Here is a 21,200-nt window from a genome sequence, read left to right on the forward strand (position 1 = left end):
ATTTCAGAGAACAACATACCTACATCTATTCAAAATAATAAATATTTAGTGACTGCTGGGGTGACTCAGAAGTAGAGTGTATTCCTAGCATGCATGAGGTACTGATTTTAATCTCTGACACCACAAAAATAAATAAATGGATAGATTTTTAAAATAAATACATAAATATTGTATATAATATTTGATGGTAGGAAAAAAATTAATATTGCTTTTTTGGGGAAGTATTGAGAGTGGAACTCAGGGGCACTTTCCAACTCAGCTATATCTCCTTCCTTATTCCTTTTTATTTATTTATTTATTTATTTTGAAACAGGCTCTTGTTAAATTGCTGAGGCTGGCTTTGAACTTGTGATACTCTTGCCTCATTCTTTCAAGTAGTTGGGATTACAAACATGTGCCAGCATACTTGGCTTAACATTGCCTTTTTGAAAAATAGCCGAAAGTCACCATAACTCACCAAAATCCTGAAAGATGCTCTGTAACATCAGAAAATGGAGTTCTATGATGAGATATGATTATACTCCAAGAACAGAGAGGAATAATCCACTGTTTATGGATCTTTGAAGGTAAAATATAATAACACAAATATAAAAATAGCATCTATGCTAATTTTTCATTGTTAATAATTACTTATTGGTCTATAGCAAATTTCAAAATCACAGAATGCTGAAAGAGACCTCATGAATTTACAGTTAAAATTTTCTTTAGAAAATAGTGTAGTAAATGAAAACATGGCATTGGCACATATGAAAAGCCATGAAAGAAGATTTAAATATATAGTCTTTCAAAATCATCCCTTGGAAGGCCACCTGCAAAGAACTGCAATTTGCAGATGAAATCACAAGTCAAGAGGCAGTCCTTGAATATATATGTATAAGGAGTCATTGTCCTCTTCAGCCCTAAAGCTGAAATGACTCAGTTACTTTAGTCAGTGGGAGTATAATTTGGATATAAATGGCCATCATCTGTGTAATGCTCCTCCAAAAACCAAAACCAAAATGTACTATACAATAAATTGTTAATGATTTTCTTATGTTCTTGTTTCTACCGATTTTATTCATATTTCTATGCAAACACTTTGAAATAAAATGGTTAGCCTAATTTTCAATGACTGAGGCTAAAGGGAAAGGAAGTCAAAAACATCAATAAAAAAATTACTAAAGGATATTGACATATTAAGTAGAACCAAGGTCTTTGATATAAAAGCAAGAGAAAAAAAATTGAAAAAAGAAATTTAATTTATTTTACAATTTTACAAATGATAAAACAATAATACCCAGTTGCTATACACAAATGATAGGGAAACAGTGTTTAACAGAATGAACCTGACAGAAAAAAAACCTCATCTCTTAATTCCACAAATAAATGATATAAGAAACTCTCAGTAGCAATTATCCTGTGCAGCAATACTATCTCTGTAAACTGACTTTTTTCCTGCTATATACATTTGAAACACTTGTGCTTTTGCCTACACAAAGAAACAGCATTTATTAAAAGGTGCTACTTAAATGAGACACACAAGGCCTGGAGTCAAAATCTGAAAACTGCAATTCAAATACACTGCCAGCTTGAAGACTTTTATTATTATTATTTTTTTCATTTTTAAAAAAGTGTGGACATACTAGTCCCTTATTTTAACTCTAAGTATGAACATAGAATTCAGTTTTAAAGTAGGTCTCTCTTAAAGCAGTTTAGTCACTGAAGTTTCAAAAGAACTTCTTTATTCCCAAGTGGTCTAATATCTCCAGGGTAGTTCACAGTGCAGACCCTGAAGATGTTAACATAACACAAATCTAGTGTGTACATTTTACAGACTCAGTGTATATACACACGGATACACATATATAACATTGTATATATGTTACACACATGTCTATTTGTACTATATAGATATATCTATAGCACATATATAATAAAATATCTATTTCTAGGTGGGCTTTATTTGGATTTTTTAAAAAATCAAATACAAACAACAACCCTCACTCATTTTTTTTAAAACATTGGTATATTAATAATGTTTGATGGGGAAACTTCCAAACTTGAAGAGATAACAACTAACTATACATAACTCTTCCCACACCCCTTCCACAATTACAGATAGTCCTTATAATAACCACATGAAAACAATTCTTTCATGAACCAAACACAACATTATGTGCATTATGACTAACTGGCTCAATTAGAAATAAATTACTTAGTTCACCCTTTTCCTGTGTAATAGCTTAGTAACTAGTCGGTATGTACACTACCCCTAGCATTATTTAAATTAATCACTTCTATAAGCATACATGTAGAAATTCCCATTAATAATTGATATACAATTCATATGATATACAATACATGAAGACATTTGAATGCCCAGCACCTTCTTTCAGTTAGGAAAACTTCCACAGTAGTTTCATCAGTCTTGTGGGCTGAATCATTTAGATTTGCCCAGAAAATCTGTTACTGACTCACTTTTTATTTCAGCAATATAACATTAACCATAGAACAGGCTGGGTAATAATGATGCAATGTTTCCATGGCCTATTCATGTTAACAGCACAGTAACATTATGTTACCTAAACAGGAATATTTCACAATCAGCTGCCTGAGCATTGCCAGGTACATGGTTAAATCATGAAAAATAAGTTAAAAAAAATTAAAGCTGTAAGTGTAAGACAGTTTCAAAAGAAAGAAAAACCCCTATATTTCAAGTATGTATTTATAATTTGATTTTGCTCTGATCCCATTTGCCCCCTTGTTGTTTAAATTTCAGCTCTTTGTTAGTCTTGCTGTTAGCCTTCAATGATCTCCTTGCCCTATCCTTATAAGAAGGCCACAGTAGACATCAAAGGGGGAAGACAGATGGATAGGTATATACAATAGGGAATGAAATAGACTTGTACAGTTGCCTTGTTTGAACACTGAATACCTTAATTGAATTCATTCTTGAGTATTGAAAGTTCCCTGAGATGAACAAAAATAGTCTCAGTCAATACTGAAGCCCTTTTTTTTATGCTGAACATTTTCAGAACTGGGCAAGTATTTAGAGAACAGAAAGTGTAGGATAATAAAGCAGAGCGAAGAAGCTAAAAAGGCACTACCCAATACATCTATGAGATAAACATCAATGCACAGAAACAGTGAATGGCTGACATGTGTTTGCTGTGGCCTTAAAATTGTTTAAGTACATTTGTTGAAAATGCAGTAAAAATGGCAAGGTACCTTGCTGTTGCTTTTTAAGACAAACTTTGAATGAATATCAAGTTGGAAGATTTACTTGTGACTTCTACATTTCTACTGAATTCAAGATAAAGGCTACTGTAACAATTTATTATGTGCAAATAGTCCAAACTGAGATACAATTTTACTTTTCATTTATTAAATAAATCATACTTTATGAAAAGATTCTACTTTTCATGTTAGATAAAGCATACTTTTCAAGTTTACCTTCAAAGCGTATGCAATTTTTAAAAAAAATTTCAATAGATAAGAGGTTTAATGATAAAAGTACATTAAAGTTCTATTCATTTTTAGCTATGAATCTCCCATATGTATTCCATTTTGCTTTCTTAGGGACACAAGAATCCTAGGAAAATATAGTCTTCTGTATCCCAATGTTCTACCTTATTTTTTTAAATAATAGCACATATCATTAAAAATATTAAAAATCATACTATTCTGAATATCTATATTGTGATAACATGAATATACATATATATTTGTGTGTGTGTATATATATATATATAATTCATGCTTTTATTCATCTCTCACATTGCCTTCTCTAAGAAAGAAACAAAACAAACCTATTCCTCATGCTATTTCTTCTTTCCTCAGATGCCTTCCCCAAGAAACAAGAAGTCATGTAAGTTGGTTCATGCCAAAGAAGAAGTGAGAAAAAAGTGCTTCTGCTTTCTGAAGAAACAATTTACCATCAGAATTACCTACTGGTGCAGTATAAATTATAAGAAAACTAACTTACTGACCCATTCTGTTATATTTTATACTTTTAAAAAAATCACCTATGAAAAACTTTAGTTTCTTTAAAAACACATTTAGGGGTAATGTGATTAAATTTACAGAAAACTATTGGTCAATTGAATTCACTTTAAGTACATAACACTGACACAGTTTCATTGTTAAACCTCTTAACATTAATCATCTCTGCTATTAATCATGATATTTTTGCACTAAGTATGATACAAAGAGCATAACAACCTTTGCCTTTGAATCATGGGGGAATATTAAACAACTAGAAGTCACATTTCTGCTATATCAAACTTTATTCTAAACTTATGCTTTTATTATACGGTTTCTTTATTTTCTTGCTTATTCTTGATGCCCCTCTTTATTCTAAAGAGCAAAATGTTTCCACAGAATTATTATGAAATGAAGAGAATATGGCAGATTTCCCTCCAATAAAAATAAAATTTGACTTTGGAAATTTAAAAATATTTAGAGACAACTTTCACGTTAGTAGCATAATACTATATTCATCTTAATAATGTATTACTTTCATGAGAGGAGAATGGTATGTTGTGTAGAAAAATTAGTATAATCTTTGGTACCTAAAGTGCTTTTTTTTTTCCTGTTAATTTTACCATTTTAGATGATCTGGAATGTCTTTCCTTTAAAATGGTCCACTATTACTGAGTGGTACAGTTTAGCTGGTACCTTCTACACCACTGGAAATTAATCTGGAGGTTTAGAGTTGTGCAAAATAAAACTTAACAAATAGAAACAGTGTGATTGTTTTTGAAAATTATGAGAACTTTAGTAATGATTATTTGACATTTATTTCTCATTCATTTGTATTTCCTATTTCTTTATCTCAGAAAGGATTTCTGAGCATCGCAGTATCTAAATCAAAAGAGACTTCAGAAGACATCCCCCCACCCCCCCAAAAATTTAAAAAAACACAATCAAAAACATAACATTCATGATCAGACTCAGAGTCCTGACTGAAGGCATTTACTTGAGTTGTCTAATCTTATGGATTTCACTGCTCAAATTGTTCCATCTTGATTTCTGCTGATAAGGATGATTTAATTTCCCAAGGGCTGAGTTGTGTTCCTGGGTTCCTCTTCTCATGTGCTTTGCGTTGCAGCGGCAGCCCAAAATTGACGAACATATTTGCTTTGCTAATTAATGACAAATGCATTGTTTGATCTTGTAAACACTACTGATTATACATTCAAACTGTATTCTTAGTGGAAGTGGCACTTACTAGGACTCTTGAAGTCAAAATATTTAATTTTTAGAGCACTTTGCAGGTATTTCATCAGCTGGTAGTGGATTTCACATGAACTTCCTTTATCATCCTTTCAGTTAATTGGTGAATGCTGAAACCCAGCCTTGTTTTGGATCCTGTTTTCAAATCTCCAGAAGCATCTTCAGAACAGAAGTGCATATTCGGTTTGTTTGTATGTTTTAAAATGTGCTTTATTGCTTTATACACTTTCCTGTTGTCAATTTTAGAGCTCCTCTATTATGTAGCACATTTAACGTTTTGAATTCTAATGGCATTCTGTGAGGACTTGCATTGGAAAAGTACCTATATTTTAAGTCATCATAGTAATGATATTTGACAGCTTTTCCATTTAAATCCTTAGGGAATGGCCAGAATCCATACAGGTGAATTTCATCACAGAATCTTGTGGCGAGTGTATACATGAGCAGACCTGTGCTGGGTCTTTTGATGGGAACTTTGTTTGTTAGCCAGTAACTGGAAGAAAAAAAAATACAAGTGTTTAGAGAGACAGGCAACATATTCTCAAGCAAGTACTTTCTATATAGAAAATTTTAAAAGCCCTTCATTTACCAATATTTTGAATGATTACTGAAAAAAGTAGCATTTATGTATTTAGAAACTTATACTTTTATTCTACAGTTTCTTTATTTTCTTGCTTATTCTTGATGCCCCTCTTCTAGCTGGAGAACCTAAAATCTAGGTAACTATTATTCTAGAATCACACATTCAAAAGGAACTACTAGCAAACAATATACTGAATAGAATTTTGTCAGAAAAGGTTAAATATTGCTGGGAATAGGCACAATTTTGGGGTAGAGAATTATCTTTTTAGGAAAAATAATTTGAAACAATCACCTATAGATTTCAAAATATCTAAAAATCCAATCAAAAAATACTTTATCTGCACTATGCCAACTGATTTTTTCAACTCCAATTATAAAAATCATACTTTAGTAAAGCATTCTAAAGCAAATTAAAAGTATTTTCTTAATGGAAGTAAGAATATCAAAAAAACACAAATAAAATATAGTAGTAGAATCACTGATAAATACCACTTAGGCAGTTTAACATCTTGTAAGTGTAAATGTAGGTAAAATGTATTTCAATGTTGATAAATATTTTATAGTACCAACTTATGGAGGCAAAGTATTCAAAATATTCAGATCAATCACTTATACCAAACTTTATTGGCTTGAAAAACATGGAAACTCTCAAATTAATCAGTACTTCTGGAAGGCAGGGAGTTTCCAGTATTTCTTGGTATATTCATTTTCTTAAAGACAGTGTCTACTGTGAAAACAGCTGAAAGGGGAAGAGTGTGGGTTTTCTTCTCTTACTTCAAAAGTTGACTACTTATACATACAACAAACTTAATAAACAATTTGTTAAATTTTTGTTTTCACTATTGTGTCTTCAGTGGGGGAAATACATATCCTGCATATAAATGTAAATGTAAGAATACATTAGATCCTGGTAATTGTTATATTTCATATACTTGACTTTGATTTCACAGAATATACTTTTTCTGGTTTTAAAACAATTCTTGGGGCTGGGGCTGTAGCTCAGTGGTAGAGTGCTTGCCTTGCAGGTGTGAGGCCCTGGGTTCAATTCTCAGTACCACATAAAAACAAATAAATTGATCGATAGATAAATATATCATGTTCATCTACAACTTAAAAAATTCTTATGAAGCTTACAAGAGAAATCAAATATATCTTGAGTATTAAATAAGAACAATTTTGAAATGTTATTTTACACCAATTGTTTTTTATAAAAAATACTTTCAAACTTTGAAACAGAGAAAACATATTTAGTTATTATGATACTTTGTTTTATCACCCCTTTTATTCCAACCAGGATTGAACTTACATGTTTTCTATTTTTTTTCTCTTTTGAGAATGCAATGGGCTAAATATTTTGAGCTTTGAAAAATTTATTATGAACATTTTTTTAATCACAAAATTGTTTTGAGAAAGTCTGTTCTCAGTAAAGATTTATAAGAAATGTTTAGAGAGGAACAACTGAAAATTTTCTTATCTAAAGGTAGCTGAGTAAATAAAGTATATTATATGTTGAAGGTTAAATGAATGAAGAAATCACAGACAGAAATTCCATGCAAGGAGCATAGTTAAGGTCTAGTTTGAAGACTTTGAAGAGACCAATGTGGTCAGAAGATCCTCTAGCACTAAAATGTTGGTGTTCTTAACATGAAATCCTTATAGAAAAGTTTTACCAGTGATTTGTGTATGGTTACAAATGTCCAGTGATGAAGTTGGTTAGTTAAAAAGTGCATCCATTTATAAATTTGTAAGGTAAGCTAAGTCATTTCAAATGCAGAAAAAATAAAATTGATTATCACCATCATGGAATGTCAATGTTGGAGATAATCTGCAGTATTATAATTATGCTAAATTATTTCCAAGGGGGAAAAAACTATTATCAGGAAATAGCATGGTGCCTTATTATTTGTATGGAACTGTAAGGTCTTATTATCATTAGATTCTTTCCATTTCTTAATTGTAGAAATTTCCTAGAAGTCCTTGTAACTGTGGATGGATATTGACAAACACCAAGGCAACTTTTATGTGGAATACAAGATGGTAACTACAATGTCACACAGAAATATTCAAGGCAAAGTATCCATTTAAATTCTTCACACCAGTGTCAGAAATGTGCAATCACTCAGCCTTTTTCGATCCATGGCATCTCATGAGATATCACAATCAGAAAGCCAGCAAAGTGTCTTGAAAATGAAACTCTGGTGGCAAAGCACGCTATTTTAAAATAACAAGTAGAGGGGCTTTATAAACATGGAGTATTGTTCCAAATATATTGATCTGTACATTTATTACAGGAGATTATTAATTTAGCTTTAGACACACTAACATAAGAAGAAAGCAAATTTTATGATGCTTGGCTTACAACAGTTTGTATAATTTCAATGTAAATCACTCTAATTCAGTACAATGTGTTCTAGTTTTAATCTCAATTTTATGTCTTTTACATGGTTTAAAATTTAGAAATATTTCAGTAAATAATGTAGCCATATATGTATTTATGTTATGTAAATTGGTTTTGGAACTATTAAAACAATATAGGTTCCTTGTAAATAATTTAAAAGAAGAAATGTATGAAGAAGAAAATATAACTATAATACAACTACTTCGAGATAATTGCTGCTACAGCATCTCTGTCATTTCACTTCTCCAGCTGATTTGAATCTTACTATGTGTTTTAGTCATTCATAGATATATACAGGATGCTTTTCCACCAACTAGGCTGTTTTATTTCTGCTAGTATTGCCTTCATTTTCTGTCTCCCTTTTTTCCTGCCCTCTCTTTTTTTCTTTCTTCTTTCCTTCCTTTGTTCCCTCCCTTCTTTTCTTTTGCTTTATTATTATAATAGCCTCTCCTGATGGATGAAACCAATTTGCTTTGAATTTTGTGTGTCAGTAGAACACTTATAACTTTTTTTAAAAATGTGATATCCTCCATAGAACTTATTATTCCCAGCATGGAATCTCTGTCCTTGCTAAGCCAGATGACTTATCTACTCTTCCTCCAATGTGATAATCCCAGCTCGTATTCAAACAAACTCAAAACTTGGAATGCCTCTACCTTCCAAATCACTGTTTATGGTCAGAGAACATGGGTTTGGATCCCTTCTGTGATGGTTATTAGTCCTTGGAAAAGTTGCTTCACTTCCTTGGACCTCAGTCAATGGCATTTTATGTAGAAGATTTTTGCAATAATGTAAAAGAGATAGTAAATGTGAATAAATACAGCATAAACTTGACATGTCGTGACAGTTGAGTTCTGACATGTCCTATAACAACCCATTCATCAATCCCACACATAAATCCCACTTCTCCCTTGAAGTATATCTTGGAAGAGAATTGTGGTGATACCACTGAACCTCAAAGAACACGTTTCCTTTGTTCAGAAACATAAGCATTTGTTTCTATGTCTTGGGGTTTCCTCCAGCTATAAGATTTGTTTTTTCAACTGGGAATTGAACCCAGAGGTGATTTGTCACTGAACCACATCCCCAGCCCCCTCTTTTTTCTTTCTTTTTTTTTTCTTTTTTTTTTTTTAATTTTGAGACAGGGTCACAGTAAGTTGCTTAGGGCCTTGCTAAGTTGCTGAGGCTGGCTTTGAACTTGCAATTTTCTTTCCCCAGCTTCCCAAACCATTGGGATTACAGGTGTGTGCCATTAAAAAAAAAAAATCTTATTGTGGTTTAAAACCTTCTTTCTTCACAAAACTGTAAGAGAGTCTTATTCCTCCTCTGCTTCCACCTCATCCTGCTGTTCCTTTATTTTCTTTTAGGTTTTAATATAAGGCAAAGCCAAGAAGGTACTTAATAAATCTTAATCTTAATAAATTTAATAAATCTTGATTTTTAAAGACAGACTGTATCTCATCATAAAATCAAATAGTAATCACCTGATGAGTCAAAGTATCAGATGGTTTCAAGCAAGCACAATTTTAGAAAGAAAAGCAAAAAATGCTACATTTCACAATACCGATTAGATTGGTGAGAATTTATACTCAAAATATTGGTAAGGGGCTGGGGATGTAGCTCAGGTGGTAGCGCGCTCTCCTGGCATGCCTGCGACCCGGGTTGGATCCTCAGCACCACATACAAACAAAGATGTTGTGCCCGCCAAAAAACTAAAAAATAAATGTTAAATGTTAAAAAATTCTCTCTCTCTCTCTCTCTCTCTTTAAAAAAATATTGGTAAGAATGAACTATTAATTTCAATTTGTATTTATATAAGGAAGCCTAAAACTTTATAAATAAGGTAATTTTCCCTTGTAAAATATAAATGTTCTTCAAAAAATATGAAAATTCCTAAGAAAATTCAGATATAGAGGAAGATATCTTACCTTGCTAGCAGTTATAATTTAATGTAATATTACATGTAAGTTTCTCTTCATGAGCTAAGAAAATCTTTCTGGTATATGAGATGAAGCAAAAAACATAATAAATATGTGTGTTCTTAATTCATAGGAGTCTCCTTTATTTCTCTTCTTGTGTTTATCTCCCACAACTGAACTTTATCTTTGGTTGTATACAAAATTCTGTCAAAGTTAATAACATAGTTTCTGACTCTAATACATCTACAGAAACTTGAGATATGACAAAAGAATTATATTTATACATTTCACCTTTACAGGAGATGTCCACATCTGCTCAACTCTACACTCCACCTCCAGAAAGCTAACAGGTCCCATCTATTTCATAAGAATGGCATCATGGAGAAACAAACCAAAAAAAAAAAAAAGTAATAAGTCTGTGAGATTTCACCTTCTTTATTTGCCAATATATTTGTTCATATAAGGAGTATAAGTGGATCAATTCTATAAAATAAAATGTAAGTCAGTTATTCCTCAGTATACTGAAATGCAATGTCTCTGCTATCTTCTTCCAAACTGTCAAAATAACCATTTAGTTGGGTACTGCACCATTTGACACTGGGCAAATGGTGTAATCCTAGTAGCTTGAGAGACTGAAACAGGAGGATTACAAATACAGCCAGTCTCAGCAACTTTGCAAGGCCCCAAGCAACTTAGGGAGACCCTGTCTCAAAATAAAAAATTAAGAGGGCTGTCCATGTGGCTCATTAGATCAGTGCTTTTCAGTTCAATCCCTAGCATCAAATAAGTAAATAAGTAGCCATTTAATTACATTCCTAGTCTGCAGTATACTAGACAAGATGAATGAATTTTTAAGTCCATTAAATAATACTGTTTGGAAATTATTTTGGTAAAATTCATGATACATTTAAATATTATTAGATGGCCATGCTACCACAAAAAAAGAAAAGATTGACAATCAGTTCTTTAAGAAAGATAGAAGCTCCAGTAATCTGTTTACTAAGAATAATCTAGTCAATCATGAATTAATCCTTACATTATGCCTGAAAAGCAAGAATAGATAGATCCAAAATATTTTTCTGATGTAAGGAAACAAAGGGAAATGGCATATTTATTGTGACTTGGAAAACTAACAGTAAACTCAGGGATAAAATGATAATAATAATTAATTGAAGTGTACCAGACATATTTCCTCTGTACATATGTTCCTTTCCTTTCTTTTCTTTTACATTTACTTCTCAGCACAAGCTCATGAGTAGCTGTTATTTCACAGAGGAGGAAACTGAGGCTTGGTGGACAGGGAAGGTTAAATAAGCAGAATATGCTTCTAGAAATTGCAAGTCACAGGACCAGAATGTAAGTTTACACCTATCTGCTTGTAATGATTTCAATTTTCATTAACAAGAATTTGGACTCTTCAGCTTCTTGAGAACATTCAGTTTGAAATAGCAAGTCTTTTGCTACCATTTTCACATACAGTTCATTGGGTAAATAATAAAGATCTGTGTAGCATTATGATGATTAACAGACCAGCATCAATAGTAATGCTCTTTATATATAGGGCTTTTTTGACATTTTTATTTCAAAGGTAAATATGACCTGACTAATACAAAGGACCCGTTTTTCCCAATGTACACACTCAGAAAGTGTTTGAAGTCAGATGAGGATTTTTTGGTTTGAACATATAATTTGCTTAACCACATTGCAAATGCCAGGGGCAGTGACATTGTATCAAAGCATAAGAATTTCCCTGTAGATATGAATAGTGTTCCTTAAAGTATTTTGAAGTGTCATTGAAATGAAAGCAGACATTTGTAACCTCACAAGTCATTTATCAATATTTTTCCTGTATGCCCTTTGTATGCAGAGCTCTGTATTAAGTAGGAGATAAAAAGAAAATAGGCAGAAGCCCTCCATATAATGTACACAAAGTTTTATCAAACTTTAGAAGCCAGATTCATCAAAAGTAGAGGATTCAAGGAATGGAGAAAGGACTAGGGATATTATTTTACACTCAGTAATCTGTATATAGTCTATATTAGAATGTGAATTCTATAGAACAGTCTATTCATAGACAATCTCTACATTGTATTTGGTAAATATGTAAGCTATTTGATATTTACCATAAGGAACCAAGCTTTGCTCTTAGCTCTGATAACACTCCTCTTTTTTTTTTTTTGATGTTACTGTGAACATTGTCAGGTTGACAGCAGATAAAGGGTTAAGAAATATCAGATAGGCCTATAGTCTACTGGTTTTACAAAGTGCCTCATTTTTATTAGTTAACACATAATTCTCATTATTGTAATATTAATAATTTTTTCATTATCATAGTTTCGAAGTACCTTTACATGATCCTCATAAAATGTTTTGATGTACACTATAGTATACACATATATTCTCTGTACTTCACAGAGTGTAAATTTGTTGTTCAAGAAGTGGAATCACTTATCAATCTGTTCTGCCACTAAATTGTATATTGACAAGCTGCAAAGGGCTTAAGAGCAGACACTGGGTAGTGGGAAGAAAGGGTTACCAATTTGTAACATTTTGGTTTCTGTGGTGTGTGTATGCCTCACACTGCTGATTTCAAACTACTAACCTGACCTCAGTGCACACTTCCTTGGGAAGAGACACACAATCAACTGTAGCAAACTAGTACATGTCAGCTTTAGCCCACCACTGACAGGAAAGAGATAGGAAATCTTGCTTCCGACCCATAGCACTACAAATTTTGAACGACTACAAAAAAAAAAAAAAAAAAAAAAAATCAACATTAAGTAAATTTTCCTTACAAAAAATTTCCACGTATTAGTTGTTTACCTCATTTGTAAAGAGAGAAAATGAGGTGGATGGTATAACTATCTTCTTTATAAACATAGTTTTACTATATATTAATAGAAAGTTTTAATATTATCACCTAAAGTAAATGGAGGAGATGCATGACATTTCTGTTTTTTTTTTTTTTTTTCTGATAATGGTTAGCACAATGCTCAATACACAAGAGGTACTTAATATACAATTATTTATTCTAGTTGACATTTTAGAGATTCATAGTGTTAGTAAAATGGAACACACACAATATTCAGTTGTAGGAAAACATTGGAAAAGGTAGAGTCTGGGCTGGCTCTAGCTGTAACTAAACATGTAATGTTGATCAAGCCTTCAAAGCATATTCAGTTCCATTTTACCCCAAAATAAGATGAGTTTCTTAGTATGGTGTCACCACATCTAAAACTTTCATTTATAAAGAGTCATAAGGAATCCAAATTTATATTGTGGGAGTTTGGACTTTATCCAATTATACCTGGAGTCTAATCTTTTTCTTTAAATATTTTTTTAGATGTCTATAGACTTTTATTTTATTTATTTATATGTGGTGCTAAGACTGGATCCCAGTGCCTCACACATGCTAGGCAAGCACTCTACCACAGAGCCACAACCCCAATCCCAGGAGTCTAATATTTATGTATTGCTCCTACTACCTAATTACTCCTATTTTATCTGACATAATGTGCAATATTTTTCCTCAGTCAAATTATATAGGTATTTGATAAAATCATTCCTACTGCAAAACTTTCAACAGTATTTCCAGCTTCTTATAGCACTTGTAACTAAAGGTCATTAAATATTCTCCACTCAAAAATACATGACAAATTAATTTTTTATTTTTCTAAAAATTGAAAAATGTTTCATTACAACTTCAAGTATAAAGATAATGAGAGAGATTGATGTCACAGGACTACTGAATCTTTTTGAGAAGTGAGAGAAGTTAAATAAAAATACCCACAGGGAATCCTCTATACTTCATTTACATGTCAGAATCCTGAAGGGAACTAAAATGGATCTCTCCAAACTACATAAATGACTTAAGTTATCATATTTTGGCTAGATTTTGAGAAAAGTTTTTTTTTTTCAATAGTCATCATTCACAGATGGATTCTAACTATATTTAAGAAAATATCTTTGGGGAGTTCTCAAAGATAATTTCAAAAAGACGAAACTGGTAAATGGCAGCTCCAGCAAAACATAAAATAGATGTCAAAACCACAAGTTTTAATGACCTTCTCTTTTAGCCCAGTTTATTCTTAAGAGAAAACTAAAACTCATAATCTAAACTACCAGAATAAGGAAGTAGTGACGTACAAAAAAAAAGAACTTCTGGAAACAGAATGGGCAGGATTTTTTAGAGCATGTTGAGGGAGTTAAATGGGACTCACGCTAAAGTGTCTTGTGCACATGACTCTTGTGATATAGGTTCACTTTTTAAAAATCAGAGATTCTAGAGACTTTATATTTTTCCTATTAAGATTGAAAGGAAATCGTGTAATCATTCCTCATAGGGCATGGAGGCCTACAAAGACAAAAAAAAGCGGGGGGGGGGGATTGAGATGTAGGAAACCCAAAAGCTTAAAAAATAGATTAGACACTGGAAGCTGGAAATGATGGAGATGTATACACGCATGCACCCTGTTCCTTACATTAACATTTAGTCCACGCTGCTGATTTCAAGCTACTAACCTGACCTCAGTGCACATTTCCTTGAGAAGAGAGGCAAAATAAACTGTAGCAAACCAGTACAGCCAGCTCCAACACACCCCTGTCAGTAAAGAGATAGGAAATCTTGCTCCTTCCTGACTCTTAGCATTACAAATTTTGGACAAGAAATTCAGAAAGTAAACTTTTCTTACAAAAATTTGCACATATCAAACTTTGATATTACACTTCCACATTATCCAGTTAACAAAAGGATAGTGTCTTAATAAAAGTCTATTTTATTATGAAAACAAAGTATAAACAACTCTTCAAATGGCCTGATGATCTCTTTTTTGTTGTTCAGTTTTGACTGCTTACAAATAGACCTGCCCAATTTACATTAATAAGTCAGTTTACATTAACCTCTCAGATAGGAATAATGCAAAATTCCTGCTAACAAACTGTGCAAACTAAATATCAGCCAAACCCAGAGTTATCAAAACCAAGTAAAAGAATAGAATTCTGATAGCCATAAGCAAATTCTAAGTAATTCCTTATGGCTTTCCAGCAAGTATAAGACTAATAGCATTTGAGAGGATAGATAAATGTAGACATTATTATCTATTTCTTTCCGACCATAAAGGATCAGGTGCTGAAGGGACTGCCTATTTAGACAATTGTCTTGTCCTTTGCACAATTTTATGACTCAATTTCAGGGCTTTCCATGAACACATAACTTGAGAAAGGGGCTTCCAGCTGAGGAAAAATCCCTTAAAGGAATGATGCTGAGGCCAGGGATGCAGGTCTTGAGATCTAAATTATATTACAAAGCTGCCTGTCACTAGAAATACAGTAAATTCTGCTCCACAAATTTATTAGGGGATAGTTTAAGTTGTTATCACAAAAAAACTTTGATATAAAATATGACTCAGCAAGTCAAATATTAGTAAAGACATATTTTCCTGCCCCCAAGTCAATCTTTATTTGATGTTATGTCAATCTAATAGAACCAATATTAATCTTCCTTGTATTTCTCCTTTTTAGTCAATGCTGGTATCTTTGACATATTTTATGTAGAATCATTTAATTTATAAATAACATTTCTAAAATCGTATCTGAATAAAAAATATAGAGAATTTTTTGAAAGTAATGTTCTTCTGAAGAAAAAAATTAAACATGCAGCTGAAAATACAATTGCATTATGGAATATGCCATGTTTTACAATGAAAAATAACAAAAATGAAATAGTACTGCAACAATCAGACACTATGTAACAATCAGACACTATGTAACACTATTATTTTTCCCATTATTACATTTCTCATAATATTCAGTTAAAATGTATTGTTGAAAAATAAAGTTTGGCACTTTTATCATGCTATTTACAAAAGCTAAAATAGATCATAGACCTAAATTTAAGGGCTAAAACTCTTAACAGGAAAATGCAGGATTGAAGCATTTTGTCTTTAGGCAAAATCTTCCTAAATATGACAATAAAAGATCAAACAACAAAAGAAAAAAAAGATAAATTGGAATATTCAAAATTAAAAAAAAATTCGCATGCTATTATAAAAAGGAGAAAGCTCATGGAAGGAGAAAACATCAGTAAACACATCTTGTAAGAAACTTGCCTCCAAAATACACAAATGACTTTTGAAAATAAATGATAAGAAAATATAAAAACACAAATGTAAAATGAAATGGAATCTGAATATATGTTTACCAAGATAATAATAAATAAATGGCCAATATGAACATCAAAAGATATTCCACCTATCAGCATCAAGGAAGTATAAATCAAAAACAACCCTAGTTGTTCCACATCATGTTCAACCACAAGAATGCAATCCTAATTAAAATAAATTATACCATATATATATATAATATGTCAAAATACATTCTACTGTCATGTATATCTAAAAAGAACAAATCAAAAAATTTAAAAAAATAAATAAAGTAAAAAAAGAAAACACAATGAGATACTATTTCATGCTGTCTAGAGTGGCTATAATAAAAATATTCAAATAATAAGTGTTGATAAGGATATAATGGAATTGAAACCCTCATACATTGCTTGGTGGGAAGGTGAAATGGTAAAAGCCCTTTTGGAAAATGGTCTAGAAGTTTCTCAGATGATTAAAAATAGAGTTAAAATATGATGCAGCAATTGCATTCCTAAGCAAAAATTCTCCCATTGTCCAAACTCTAATTAAGCTCCTATAAGCCTCTTCTTAACTAAATTTCAACACTGGCCTTCCAGCTCCATCCTTGCAGAGTCCAGTTGTAGCAAAAATCTTGCTAAACTTATATAGTGAGAACTCTTCTACTCTTGATAACTGAACATGACTGATCTACTGTCCAGTTACTCATTTCTTGTCTAAATCCTTTACCTGTTTTTAGAAAGAATTCTGTTAGGCCTGTTTATTAAGAATCTCCCTGCCCTCCATGTCTCCTCTTAGTGATTTTTTTTATCCCTCTTTCTATTCCTTGGCTATAAATCCCCACTTTTCCTTCTAACACATGAAAGTGAGCCCAGTTATATTTAACTAATCTTTTCTCCTGTTATTTTGAGATTTTTTTTCCTCCTTCACAAGTCTCAAGAAAATTGAAAACTCAAGTCCAGCCAAAAATATACACTAAATACTTATATAAAATTACTATTAATAGAAAAAAGCAATCCAATTTTTTATTAACTGATGAATGAATAAATAAATTGTGGTATGTCCCTAAGATGTAATATTATATGATGATTACAATGAAGTACTCAGCCCTGCTAAAAAACATACAAATCTTGAAAATATGATAGCAAATGAAAGGAATCAGCTATAAAAGAACACCTAGCCAGGTATGGTGGTACATTCCTGTAATTCCAGTGGCTCAGGACACTGAGGCAGGAGGATCATAAGTTCAGCAACTTAGCGAGGCCCTAAGCAACTCAGTGAGAGCCTGTCTCTAAATATGATAAAAAATAGGGCTGGGGATATGGCTCAGTGGTTGAGTGCTCTTGAATTCAATCCCCAGTACCACCCCCCCCACCCCCCCGCCAAAGTGAAGAACCCACCTCATAAGAATCTATTTATATGCAATATCTGAAATAAAATAGTTCATTCAAACAGAAAGTTAATTACTGGTGGCTAAGAACTGGAGTTGAAGCTCAGGAAAAATGGGGCATGATTGTTGATGAATACAGTCTTTTCTTTTTTGTAAATAAAATGTTCTAAAATTCATTATGATGATAAACAACTCTATCATTAAACTAAAAACTATTTAATTAGACAATTTAAATGAATGAATTGTATGGTATGTGAATTGTATGTGAATAAAGTTAATTTATAAAATTAATTTATAAATAAAGTTAATTTATAAATTTATAACTTTACAGTAAATAAATTTATTGTAAAACTTCAATATTGAATATATAAACCTCATATTGGTAAGGAGATAAATTACTGGATCAAGTATTATTTTCTCTTGATGTTATTAAATGCATTACAACTTTCAGAAATTGCTTATAGGGAATTATAATCCTTAAGAAACTGAACAATAAATAGTGCTAAAATTGAGATTATCCATCTTTCAATTATCTCTATATATTACATGCATGTTATATGTATGGTTTATTTAATATTAGAACATTTTTTAAAATGAGAAATGGAAAGATTAACTCAGAAGTATGAATGAAATTGACCCTATTGTACTGTATTACTTGCCAGCTTTTGTGCATGAAAAACCCTAGAACTCAGAATGAATTCAGCTGTTAGAATCCAAACTGAGCCTCTTGTTTATCTTCAGAGACTTGGCTGGTCCTTCTCATGTGTGTGTGAGATTCCTGAGCTATAAATTTTGGTTAAAACATCTTACCTTCTGGAATGCTGGAGGAATCAAAAGTTAGCATATAAATAATAGTTCAGTGAATTATCAATATACAAATGAAATTTAATATGTCATGTTACTATGACTACATTAAGAAAATTCAAGCCTGTTAGCTATGTAAACGTTCATATAATATTCAACCAGTGAATCTGAGTTTAGCTTAGTGTAGCTCTTGTTTTTGTTTAAAAATTTTAATGAATTACTGCCTACATTATACAACCAGAGCTTGAAAATCAGCTGGCAAAACAAAACAAAACAAATAAAACAACAAAAAAACCAATAGTTACTTCTTTTAGACTTGATGAATTTTAAAAGGCAGGGAGACATTATCATGAAGTATCTATCTTGAATGTGAACTACAATTCCACTTACTCTAGCAATCATGAAATTCACATAAACTTGGAGTACTAAGACAACCATCTATTTCATACAATTTGTTTTCTTTCAGCTACACTGATATAATAGAAATTCAGCAATGAGAGCCACAAAGTTTTTTCTCAGACTCTTTGAATAAGAATATAAGTTGATGGAGATAATTAGCTTGGACTTTATAACAATAAACTTAACAAGGGTGAAACACAACTTTCTTCAAAATGAAAATGTGGTTGAAATTGCTTTTTGTTATTTTTATTGTTCAAGAGGAATATTTCCATAATAAAGCATTTCAAATCACTTATTTGATGATTGGTTCTACATAAGGGGAAAAAAAATCTGAAGGCAGGCAATCTGTGGGAGTTGTCTTACAAAGTGTGTGTACAGTACTCTTGACCATCTGTTTCCCTCTGTTAGTACATTCATGTAATATTGTTTTGTATGCTGACTCAAATTTATTGTATAAACTTCCATTTTGCATGCAACATGCATAGAGTGCAGAAAATAAGAGATGAATCTGTAGAATAAAGAGGTTCAGGGAAAAAATAGACTGTCAAAGAATAAATTTCATTTAATCATTAGAAAAAGAGATTAAATTTAAAATATTAAGAAATGTCATGTTGAATCTCTAATAGCGTTGCTTAACTAATAAAACATCGCTAAAATCTTTTTATTGCTGTCCTAATATCTCTCCTTTTCAAATAAAAAGGATAAATGAAATTCAACACCACAGAAGACTGAAAAAACTTAACATTAGTGGGAACTCTAAGAACAGTCCAGAAAGTCTTTCATTTTGTGCAGTGAAGAAAGCCTTTTCATTTCTGGGCTCATAATTGTATATCAAAGCCAACTCAGAAATTCAGGGAATAATTTATGTATCTGAGCAATATTATAGAATCTGAGGCAAATAACAAATGAAGGTAGGCCACCCCATTCAGTTCCTTAATTAACTAGAAGAATGCACACAAAGAGTTTCTCAAAATGGCATGTATATGAGAGATTTTGCAAATACTATCATTGTTCAGCTTATTAGAGCCAGTGATTATTCCCTGAAAAAGGAATAAACATATGACTTTCTAGAGTAGAAGTGAAGCAGCATGATATATATGGTTGTTTTGATTAGGTTCAAGTTATACTATTTAACTTATCTTAAAATTCCAAATATTATTAAAGAAAGACATGAGGTTTTATGTTTTCCGAAGAGGGAAAGGCTTAGAATAACTTTGAAGATGGTTTATGAATTCTACATAAACTCATTTTGTAATATTTACATTAAACTTTCTAAACCAGTGCTGTTGAAATAACAAACATAGAAATAAGGAGTGCATTAATGGCTATCTTTGATCATTCACATTTTGGTTATTAAATTTTTTTTTTTATGTAGCACATGGAGTTTACAAATTCTCAAGTGCCCTATAATTCAGTTATCTCTTCTAGGCCAATCAGCAATTAGATTTGCCTCATGGGAAAGCTAAGAATACTTACTATGACAGTTCTTTTCAAATCAAGAAAAACTAGGTCAGTAACAGATTCTAGAAGTGCAGGACAGTTACTAAACTCTAGACATTAAAGGGTCTTTAAGCTTGGAAACTGATTATTGTCAAGAAAATTATGCTGTTTATAAGTGAGGTATCAATTTATGAATAAATATACATTTTCCAACTACAGAATTAAGATCTGTCTTAGGTGGATACTTTTGTTATTTTGTATGTTTTATATTTTGAAAAGGGGTCCCGCCATGTTTCTCAGGCTGGTCTTGACCTCATGGACTCAAGTGATCCTCTTACTTTAGCTTCCAAAGTAGCTGGCTCTATTGGTATATATCTCCACACCTGGCTTTTCTGTAGTTTTTGTATTTTGTATTTTTGTTTAAAAATATCCTTTACCTAATTTGTAACTTGTAAAGAGCATTTTTCAATCCTGAATTCCCCAAAAGCCTCAATAGAACTTACTGTATTTGGGTCAAATAATTCGTATAATTATATAAAATATAATTCAGAAATATAAACATCTCTTCCGGGATAATAGTCCATTTGTTTTTCACTCACCATTTCACCAGCACTTCCTGCATTTTCAGCACTCTAGTGTTTTGGGAGACTATTCTTACCAGAGTAAAACACAGGCTATCCGACTAAAGGCTAGGGGAAATCTAAACTTTTTTTAATATATGGTATAAACTAAAGAAATATGGAGCCTATTAAAAAACTAAATGGTGATCTTCCAGTTTTTTTATTGTCATACACCCTGGCCAGTTTCCCTGTTTTCTGTTTCCTTTCTATTTTAAGAGCTGACTGCATATTCCAATGTGGGAAAACACTGGTCCTTTACATCAGAAGTTCCACATAAGTTTCAAATTCCAGTTGATT

At 31.8% G+C, this 21,200-nt stretch overlaps 1 protein-coding gene across 1 annotated transcript in view; it reads right to left on the reverse strand.

The window, feature by feature from the left end:
* Positions 1-1,220: 1,220 nt before the first annotated feature.
* Positions 1,221-21,200, reverse strand: part of St8sia4 (ST8 alpha-N-acetyl-neuraminide alpha-2,8-sialyltransferase 4) — a 93,678-nt gene continuing 73,698 nt past the window's right edge. The window contains exon 5 of the mRNA XM_015483919.2: positions 1,221-5,707. Coding sequence (XP_015339405.1) covers positions 5,425-5,707 — 283 coding nt within the window. The 3' untranslated portion in view covers positions 1,221-5,424. The remainder of the gene's footprint in view (positions 5,708-21,200) is intronic.

This window comes from Marmota marmota, unplaced genomic scaffold (assembly GCF_001458135.2).
Source record: "Marmota marmota marmota unplaced genomic scaffold, marMar, whole genome shotgun sequence".
Lineage (NCBI taxonomy): Eukaryota > Metazoa > Chordata > Mammalia > Rodentia > Sciuridae > Marmota > Marmota marmota.